We start from the raw sequence: 10,836 nt of genomic DNA, 5'->3' as shown, positions 1-10,836 counted from the left end.
TCCTAACGACTCAAAGCCAACAAAAACATCGCTCAGTCTGGGTGCCTCTCCCAGCAGGCCCAGCCCTGCCATATCACCAAAAAACTCCAAAGTAGGGGCGCGTTTTGAAGGGCACTTAAGAAAGAGAACCCTCCCCCCAGCTACACCCCCCAACACACACACACCTCATTCTTCAGCCCTGGCGCCCACACCCCTGGTTTTTTTTTTTCTTTTTTCTTTTAAATAGAAAATATATATAATTAAATTTACAAAGACTATTTACAGTTTTAATTACAAACCTTGTGGGGGTGCTGGGCAGAGAGTTCTCATTTAAAAAGCAACCTAAAAGTGAAATGGTTTCGATCGTTCTTTATTTAAAAAAATAAAATACGGAGTCTGTAGGGCCCCACCCCGGGCAGAGGAAAGCGCCGCGCGGGTCCGGCCTGGGGACGCCCCTTACACGGTGGTCTCGCCGTGCCGGCTGTTGGTGAGGCGAGTGTAGAACTTCCTCCACGAGTGCAGCGTCTTGCCCGACCAGATCCAGAAGCCCGACGTGATGCCCACGATGAGCGTCATGAGGTATTTGATCATGTAGACCGTGAAGTCGGGCGACATGCGCGGCGTGTAGTGCGCCGGGCAAGGGATGGCCAGGCTCTTGCAGTGCTGGCTCACCCACGAGCGCTCCCAGTGCTCGCGGAAGGCCTGCTCGTAGAAGTAGCAGGCGATGACGATGGTGGCGGGCACCGTGTAGAGCACAGAGAAGACGCCGATGCGCACCATGAGCCGCTCCAGCTTCTCGGTCTTGGTGCCGTCTGGCTTCATGATGGTGCGGAAGCGGAAAGCGACACGAAGCCGTCAGGAGGAAGGCTGCGATGAACAGGTACACGAAGCGGCGGCTAGCACGAAGCCCCGCAGCGGGTCCCAGGCTGTTGAGGCCCACGAAGCACACGCCGCTCAGAAGCAGGATTCGCCGTCGTCTGGCCCATGGCAGGATAGTGAGGTCTTCGAAGGGCCTGGCACAGCCAGAGGCAAGGTGGAAGTACTGGAGAGTGGCCTCGATGGCCTCGTGCCCCACTTCATGCGGCTGCAGACGCAGGTTATCGACACTGGATGACCACCAGATTGGAGCTGCCATCGCTGAATGGAAGTAGAGCTCGACATGAAGAGTGTGCAGCCTCCTTCTTGGGCCTGGCACACCGCGCGGTAACGCCTCGGAGAAGCGTCATATGCACACTACGCCTCGGAGCACGAAGCCTGCGATGTAGCACCGACCCATGGTGTAGCAGACCGACAGAAAAATGAGAGGGCGCCTCGGGTAGCGGAGCGCGCATGTTACTGCACCAACGGTACTGTGTGACAGTGAAGAAATGGAAGCGCAGCCAGCACCGCAGGTGAGATCTCAGAGGCGCGCGAAACGCGTCTCCTCCTGGTGAGAAAGAAATGGAACACGGCCGTGCGGGTTCGCAGGTGCGCAGCACAATCACGCTCGCCCAGAAACTTTAGCTAGATAGGATTGCACCTTGAGGACGCGCGGCAGTGGAAGGGTTCTCCATCGTGGCGTAGCGCGGGGAGCGCCGGCCGCCCGGCCGCCGGGGTGCCCGCTCCCGGTCCAGTCGGCGCCGGCGCGGTGGTGAGCACGCGGGCGCTCCGTCCTCGGAGTGGTCTGGCCCACGCAGATCTGCTCGGCGACGTGGCGCGGGGATGGCTCGCAGCCGCAGGACTCCGGCCTGAAAACCAAACTTGTTCATGACGCTTCGCAGCCTGGCGCGCGCGCCGCAGATAGAGCGCACGCGGTATGGCCTGTTCAGCACGGTGCAACAGGGTGCGTACTGCGAACAAAGGAAGAAGCGCCGTTCGGCGCGAGCCTGCACCTTCACAGCGGATAGAAGCTGGTGCACCTCCCACAGCCTGCGTCCTCCTCGTCGTGTGCCAGAGGTTGGGGCATCGTGTGTCTGGTTGTAGGAGATTGTACGTGCACAGGGGTGGAGATGGGTGGCAGAAGCCGTGTCGCGGGATTGGAGGATGCCCTTCTCCCGTGAACTGGGCGGCCCGGCAGCCGGGCAGCACAAGCACGCAGCAAGCAGGCGGGGCAGGCGTGCGGTGGACCATGCTGGCGCGCCTCCCAGCCCCCCCGCCCCCGCCCCCAACCCGGAGACTGCTCTCCTTCCCCGCCGCCTCCTCGCTGCGGCCGCCGCCTCCCGCGCCTCTTCGCAAACTTTGCTCGCGGCCGCAGAGTTGGGGAGGCCGGGCGGGGGAGGGGGCGGTACGCCTGCCCGCTTGCTCGCCGCGGTCGGACTGAACCGCCCGAGACACCGCGCGCCGCTGCCCTCTCTCCTCTTCCTCCTCCTCTAGCCTCTCAACTCCCCCTCTCCCCTCCCTTCTGCACCCAGCGACTTCTTTGTGCCTCCTCCAGCCCTCACCTCGGCCTCTCCGATCCCAATTAGTCGGTTTCAAGGGGGCCCCCGCGGGCGGCCCCGCCCTCTCCTCGGCCCCCCAAAAAAGGGATCCTTGAAACCACCCGGTCGAGCTCTAAGCACCATCCCAAAATGTGCTCTCGGCCAATCAGATTTAAACCCGAGGACCAGGCCCGAGGGCTGGATTGGTCGACCACAACATAATGAGATCAGAAACCAGATGCCAACAAAACTTTCCCCCCCACCCCGCCTTTTGCTTTTTAAAGAGACAAGCTATTATTATATTAAGGGCTGTTTGTCCAGCCCGGCATTTCTCCCGAGCCGCCGAGGCGAGATCGGGGGACACTACTCAACCCTGACTCACTCCTCTTCCTGGCCCGAGGTGCTCTCCTGGGTGGGGACTCTTTAAACCCTTGCCCCCGCCCCCGATCCTCGAACCCCACCTATTCCTAGTCGAATTTTCAAATCGAATGAAACATCTCAAATTTAAAATTAAAATTGAGACTTAAAAAAAAAAAAAAAAACTAACAATTTACAAAGACCTTTTCTGTCCGCTCTTTCTGGAGCCCAGGCGAAAGTTTCACTTCACTTTACACGTAGACGCCTCGCCTCCCCCTCCACACACCCTTAAAACCCCTCTGGAAAATGGGAGCCTGTCTCTTTAAGAGGCTCTTAAAGGGACCAGGACTCCGAGGCGTAATTGCCCCGTAGCCAGCACAAAGGAGCCCATTATGGTTCTTTGTGTTCGGTGGCACCTCAAAGTGAGAAAACTCAGGAACTCGGAGGCCCGGAGCTGGAGGGTAGGGGCGGGGGGCTTGTTGGGAGCGAAGGGAAGGAGAATGGCCCGGAGCTGCGGCTTCTCCCTCCCGCTTCTTCTGTGGCAAATCTTAATTGTGTAAAGTAAAGTTTAGTTGCTCTAAGGAGGAGGTCTTAATCGAAAGTTAATGGTGGGGGACGGGGGGTGACGGGCAATTCTGAGTGAAGGGACGACTTTCTTAGGCCTGACGAACATTTGGGGGAATTTTCCTTCTTTCTCCCCACCTCCACCTCCGCCCCCTAAAAGGCTTCCAGATCCCGTCTCCAGGACGAGAGGGAGTTTTACCCAAATCTTAAGTAGTTCCATACCAGAGAGGGGTGGCGTGTGTGAGGCGGGAGGAGACTGGGGGGTTGTGGTGAGTTATCCCCTCCACATCTCTCACCTGGTGAAGGGTGGGTGGTGGCCAGCAGGGTTCCTGCTACTTTTAGAATTTTTTTTTTTCCCTTCCAGGATTTTAAATTTGAGAAAGGGGGTCGAGGAGGAATTTGCATGTAAATCTCCTGGGCCTGATACTGGATGATGGATCAATTATTTTCTGTTGTCTCTCCCGAGGGACAGGGAAAGGGAGTGACTTAAAAAGAAGAAAGAAAATTGAGTTTAGAAAGCCCCTTTGCTTCACAGTATGGGCCACATCCTCACAGTCTGGTGAAATGTTTCTTGCTCCAATATAGAAATGAATTGTTTTAAACAATAACAGCAGCAGAAGAAAAATAACAAAAAGAAGAAAGGAGTAAGGAGAAGAAAAGAATATTCTAAGTAGATGGATACAAAGGGATCCAGGTTTGACAGGATTAAAAAAAAATTTTTTTTTTCCTGATTGAATGAATGATACAAAGATGTTCCGGTTCCTTACAACTTGAAAATGTTCCTTATTACATCCTGGGGAAGTTGCCTTTTCCCTACACCAGGATGAAAGTTTTCCTTCAAAATTGGGGCGTGAGTGGGTGTCGTGGGGGCGGGGGGGAGATATGCCTTTTTTTCTGCATCCAATTTCCAGCCCACCCATCTCTATTCCACCAACAAGCCCATTTTCTCTCAGAGCAGTCTAAGGATGGGAATGTTGTCCTCTCTCTGCTCCATCTGAGCCTGAGCTTTTGGTCCTCAGACCTCCTGCCTAGTCCATCTCAAAGCATCTTGAGAGCTGGTACCAAGCCTGGAAGCTGAGCAGTGGAATCAAAAATGAATGACAGGCTCCTATACCTCATTCAGGAAGCTCGCAGTCGGATAGGAAATTGAGAGCAAATCTCCAATGTAAATGCAGCATCTTCCATTTCCTTCCATGACAAACCCGTTTTCCTGGGCTAGGGCCAGGCCTGAATGACAGTTATCCCCTCTCCAAGTCACCCCAAGGCAGATGGGGAGCTGGGGAGCTGGAAACAGAAAATAGAGGACATTCTTCCATTCACTCAGGCAACCTTTCATTCCTTCAACACTTTTATTTATTTCAGACCAGCATAATAGGTGCTATGGAAAATGTGGGAAAAGATACAGCATCTGCCCTTCAAGAATTTATAGTAGGCCGGGGGCAGTGGCTCATGCCTGTAATCCAGCACTTTGGGAGGCCAAGGCGGGCAATCACCTGAGATTAGGAGTTTGAGACCAACCTGGCCAACATAGTGAAACCCCCTCTCTACTAAACACACAAAAATTAGCTGGGCATGGTGGCGCGTGACCGTAGTCCCAGCTACTCAGGAGGCTGAGGCAGGAGAATCACTTGAACCTGGGAGGTGGAGGTTGAAGTGAGCTGAGGTTTCACCACTGCACTTCAGCGTGAGCGACAGAGTGTGAGACTTTGTCTCAAAAAAAAAAAAAAAAAAGTTTATAGTAGCCCAGAAGAAAAGTGATTCCATGAAGATGTTACACTTGTCTAGCCTTTGCACATGAAATAAGAAGAAATCATAGTATTTCATGTTTACTCTTGCCTTTCACGTGAGAGACCTGAGTGTGAACAGGACCAGAACCTGCATCTTCAGATTACAGGCCTACCTACAGCACTTCTCATTCTGCCAACCTGCCTCTTAAGTACAGGAGCCCTGTAACTAAAGGATGCCATTTGTCATAGATACAGCACTTAGTTCTGAGTTTTTAAAAATTAGCTTGGGCAGGATGCAATGGCTTATGCCTTTAATCCCAGCACTTTGAGAGGCCAAGGCAGGAGAATTGCTTGAAGCCAGAGTTTGAGACCAGCTGGGGCAACAAAGTGAGACCCCTGTCTCTACAAAAATTTTAAAACATTAGCTGGGTGTGGTGGCGCATGCCTGTGGTCCCAGCTACTTGGGAGGCTGAGGTGGGAGAATCGCTTGAGCACAGGAAGTTGAGGCTACAGTGAGTTGTCGTCATGCCACTGTGCTCCAGCCCGGACAACAGAGTGAGACCGCTAAATAAATAAATAAATTAGCTTGGTCATTGACTTGGACCAGATTTGTAACCCTGCCACTAACCGTACAGCCTTGGAACAGTCACTTTACTTCTTTGAAACTCAGTTTTCCCATCTGCCAAGTAGGAATAAACCAATAGATTTTTAAAATGTGAGACTCCACATCCAAAATAATTTCAGAATGACAAAAATACATTTCATAATCATAAAGCACCTTTTAAAACAAGAAGTTATGTTGAATTAAGTATTTATTCAGCAGGCATCCTGGAAGACCTAGGGTGATTGCTACCCATTTATTTATTTATTTATTTATTTATTTATTTGGAGACAGAGTCTCTAGAGAGAGACTAGGCTGGAGTGCAGTGGCACGATCTCGGCTCACTGAAACCTTCACCTCCCAGCTTCAAGCAATTCTCCTATCTCAGCCACCCAAGTAGCTGGGACTATAGCCGGGCACCACCATGCCTGGCTAATTTTTGTATTATTGGTAGAGACGGGGTTTCACCATGTTGGTCAGGCTGGTCTCGAACTCCTGACCTCATGATCCACCCACTTCAGCCTCTCAAAATGCTGGGGTTACAGGCATGAGCCACCATGCCCAGCCAAACACTACCATTTTTTGAACTCCTACTAAGTTCTGCACATGTATATGCCTACAAAGTGGATATTGTTTTTTGTTTATAGATGAAGAATCCACCTTAGGTGAGATCTGGCAGCTTTCCCAAAGTCACATAGTATGTGGCAGAGGTGAGACTGAAAACCAGGCCTGTTTGGCTCATAAAGCTGTGTTCTGTCTCCTGCATCACGTAGCTCCTAATGTCTGTAAGAATTGTGTGCTCTTATTCACTTAACAAATTTATGGCCAGGCACGGTGGCTCATGCTTGCAATTCCACTTTGGGAGGCTGAGGCAGGAGGGTCACTTGAGGTCAGGAGTTTGGAACCAGCCTGGGCAACATAGCCAGACATCATCTTTTTTTTTTTTTTTTTTGAGACGGAGCCTCACTCTGTCGCCCAGGATGGAGTACAGTGGCACGATCACAGCTCACTCCAACCTCCACCTCCCCGGTTCAAGCGATTCTCCTACCTCAGCCTCCTGAGTAGCTGGGATTACAGGGCGTGCCACCACACTCAGCTAATTTTTGTATTTTTAGTAGAGATGGAGTTTCACCATATTTTAAGAGTTTCACCTCTTAAAAAAAATATATAGATAGATAGATAGATAGATAGATAGATAGATGATTGATAGCTAGCTAGATAGATAGATAGATAGAGATGTAGAGAGAGTACCAGACCCAACCCCTTGTTCCTATGGAGCTCATGTCCTAGTGGGAGACAATCACATTCACTGCAGTCACTGACATGGATGTAAAAGTGCCACGGGGGCCAGGTGCTGTGGCTCACAGCTGTAATCCCAGCACTTTGGAAGGCCAAGACGGGCGGATCACAAGGTCAGGAGATTGAGACCATCCTGGCTAGCATGGTGAAACCCTGTCTGTACTAAAAATACAAAAAAATTAGCTGGGCGTGGTGGTGGGCACCTGTATTCCCAGTTACTTGGGAGGCTGAGGCAGGAGAACGGCATGAACCCGGGAGGCAGAGCTTGCAGTAAGCCAAGATCACATCACTGCACTCCAGCCTTGGGGAGAGAGCGAGACTCCGTCTCAAAAAAAAAAAAAAAAAAAAAGTGCCATGGGATTCAGTGCTGTGAAGGGAAGATCCATGTTCTTTGAAAGCATAATTGGGCAGGGAATCTGACTAAGTCGGGGAGGGCAAGAGAGGCTGTATGGTTGGAGTGAGGAGCAAAGTAGGATGAGGTAAAGAGGCCAGCAGGGATCAGAGTTGCAGGGCCTCACAGATCATGTGTGAGGTGTTGGATGTAGAAACATGAACTCGCAATCTAATGGAGAAGCAGACATGTAAACAGACAAGGCAGGGACAGGCATTCCAGACAGAGGGAACATTGTGTGCAAGGGCGTGGTGGGGTGAAATCGATGGAGTAGGGAGGCAGCACAAGACTTTGGCCCTGTGAGAGTCCCATATGCATCTGGGAGAATGATGGCAGAGGAGGCTTTAAGTAGTCAGAGATCTTGGGTACCTTACACATGGTCTGGGCTCCTGGAGATGGGGATATACTGGAGAGTTTTGGGAAAGGAAGAGGTCACATTTGCATTTTAACTAGTGCATTTGGGCAGTTTTGAGGAGCATGATGCTGGGAGCCTGAGATACCAGTTACAGACTGATCACAAGAGACCAGGCAAGAAATAGTGAGGGCAGGAACTGAGATGTGGCCGTGCGGATGATAAGGAGAGAGAGAGAATAACGGAAGAGATCAACCAAGGCTCTGACCTAGGTGCCCTAATGCCATTAGCCAGGCTGGGAAATGCAGGGAAAGGGTAGACAATGAGTGCAGTCAAGCAAGCCTGGTCCTATGGCACATCCAAGAGAAGGTGTCCAGAAGGCTGGCGAATAATCTAACTCGGTGCTCAGATCAGAACTCTGGGCTAGATTTAGATCTGGCACCTTTAGCCTATGGCTGATGGTATGAGCATGGCTAAGATCATCTAGGGAAGATGGATTGGGTGTGAAGGCCAAAGCTTTGGGGATGTCAACATTTAAAGGCCCTGGGGCCAATGAGGGAGACTGAGAAGAGGTGTTTGGGCCAGCAGAGATTCTAGCCAACATAAGGATGTCACAAGGTTTGTTTCTTCTGGGTCTGAGAGCTTCAAGTCAGGTTTTTGTTTGTTTGTTTGTTTTTGTTTATGAGACAGGGTCTTGCTTCATTGCCCAGGCTGGAGTGCAGTGGCTCGAACTCACTCATTGCAACCTCTGCCTCCCTGGTTCAAGGGATTCTCCTTCCTCAGCCTCCCGAGTAGTTGGGATTACAGGCATCCACCACCATGTCCAGCTAATGTTTGTATTTCAGTAGAGAGGGTTTCACCATGTTGGCCAGGTTGGTCTCGAACTCCTGGCCTCAAGTGATCTGCCCACCTCAGTCTCCCAAAGTGCTGAGATTACAGGTGTGAGCCACCACACCTGGCCCAGAATTTTTATTTTTCTTATTTCAGTTGTGAGAATTAAATGAGACAGCGTATGACACTCACTATGACCTGGTGCTAGGCTAAAAGCTTGGTAATAGTAGCTATTTTTCTATCCAATAAATTATTGAGCACCTACCATATGCAAAGCAGATAGTCTGCAGAGACTCAGGCTCCAGCTTCAGGCCTACAATCTAGGGGGCCACATTCTGCTATCGCTGCCTAAGGAACATTTCTCTTTAGGCTTGGGTTTCTGCTGTGGGCTGGGAGCCTAGGTGTCCCTAGTGCACAGAAGTGCCACTTCTCCCCCAAACCCTGAAGTATCACTGTCAATCATTTCTGCTTACAAATCTGATATCTAGGGCCAGGTGGAGTGGTTCACACCTGTAATCCTAGCACTTTAGGAGGCTAAGGTGGGAGGATTGCTTGACCCAGCCTAGGCAAGATAGCCAGGCCCTATCTCTACAGAAAATTTTAAAATTAGCCTGGTGTGGTAGCATGCACCTGTAGTCGCAGCTACTCAGGAGGCTGAAGTGGGTGGATCACTTGAGCCTAGAAGTTTGAGGCTGCATGAACTATGATCGCCCCGCCACACTCCAGCCTGGACAACAGAGTAAGAACCCATCTCAAAAACAACAACAACAAAAAAATCTGATATCTGGGATAATAGTTGGGTACCTACTGTAAATCTGTTGCAGGATCCATTCCTCCATTCTGTAGGATGGGCTTGGCAACAGCAGAAATCTCAACCTAACAGGAGAGCAGAGAAAATAGCTGTTGGAGTGGAAAGAAACCTGCTCTGGGGCTCCAAATTGCTGGGCTGCAGGCCTGGCTCCAGCCCCACTGGCCCAGTAGCTGAGGCAAGTCACCGTCCCTTCCTCAGCTGCAGCTTTTTCATCTGTAGAAAGGGATCATAAAACGATTTATTGATTTTAACCTTTGAGCCAGACGTAGGAGACTGTGAGAATATGGTGCTTAGATCATTGAAACTCTCCTTGCTTCATGCCACTCAAACAAGATGAAAGGCTTGTGTGTCACAGATAAGTGAAATGACAGTCAGCAACATCCAACACACACGGGTGTGCTCAGGAGAGGAGAGCACAGAGAACTTCTCCCTACTAAGGAAACCTGGGGAGATTGCCTAGGGCTCCCACCACCCCAAAAAAATCCTCCTGCCTCTGGCCTTTCACCTTCCCCCGGTCACAGTTTAGGTAATCACACATGTCCAGGTCTCCTTGCATGTTTTCCTCTAGAGCCCTTGCTTTCCCAAGAAGCCATCCCCTCCCTCTGTCCTTGAGGGCTCTTCTAAGGGACAATGCCTGGTATGGTGACTCCCGAGGGAATTCCCCCTGTTCCAATAAGCCTGGCAGAGGACAGGTCCCCTCTTTGTTTCCTCAATTCTGGGTCAGTGTTTTTTCCTTTTCAAAGCACTGAGGTCCCTCCACCCTAAAGAGGGAAGGGCTATGTATCTGTTTAGGAGACAGAGAGCAAAGAAGAGGACTTAATTTCAGATACTTTAGGAGCCTCAATGGTTTTATTCTCTAAGCAAAAATGTTCTGCTGTAAACGGGGTGGGTCCTAGATACTTCGGGGAAAACAGGTCTGAGCCTTCAGAGAATCAGTCTCCTTGGCCACCCTCTCCCTGACCCACATAGTATGCCTCTGCTTTGGGTGAATTTACCTTTCCTCCTGTCTCCCTGAACCTGTCCATCAAGACCTCAAATCCACCTTCAGGTGAGGTATCAAATTCCTTCTCCCTGTACTCCATCCTCTATTTAGATCTCAGGGAAATGACCCTTAGAAATGGGCCACAGACTGGGCACAGTAGCAAACCCAGCATTTTGGAAAGATGAGGCTCCTGGAGCCCAGGATTTGGAGACCAGCCTAGGCAACATGGCAAAACTGTCTTTACTAAAATAAAATAAAATAATTTAAATAAAAATAGCCTATTCTGGTAGCACATGCCTATGGTCCCAGCTACTCAGGAGGCTGAAGTGGAAGGATCACCTGAGTGGAGGCTGCAGTGAGCTGTGATCCTGCCACTACACTCTGGCCTGGGCAACAGGAGTGAGACACTATCTCAAAAAGAAAGAAAAAAAGAGAAGAGAGAAATAAAAGAAAGGGAGACATAGACATAGAGAAGGAGATAAAGAGAAAGAGGGAGAAAGAGAAAGGAAGGAAGGAAGGAAGGAAGGAAGGAAGGAAGGAAGGAAG

At 50.6% G+C, this 10,836-nt stretch overlaps 1 protein-coding gene across 1 annotated transcript; it reads right to left on the bottom strand.

Moving 5' to 3' along the window:
- Positions 1–208: 208 nt before the first annotated feature.
- Positions 209–9,864, bottom strand: FZD2 (frizzled class receptor 2). Its single transcript, XM_017876151.1, is given in 7 exon segments — positions 209–826; positions 828–1,455; positions 1,458–1,480; positions 1,482–1,520; positions 1,522–2,019; positions 9,306–9,373; positions 9,814–9,864. Coding segments are annotated over 7 exon segments (1,698 nt in total). The 3' UTR covers positions 209–435.
- Between the last annotated feature and the right edge of the window lie 972 nt (positions 9,865–10,836).

Source organism: Rhinopithecus bieti, unplaced genomic scaffold, assembly GCF_001698545.2.
Source record: "Rhinopithecus bieti isolate Rb0 unplaced genomic scaffold, ASM169854v2 scaffold_10088, whole genome shotgun sequence".
NCBI lineage: Eukaryota > Metazoa > Chordata > Mammalia > Primates > Cercopithecidae > Rhinopithecus > Rhinopithecus bieti.
Note: the sequence above shows the minus strand (reverse complement) of the source record. Positions and strands in the feature narration are given on the sequence as shown.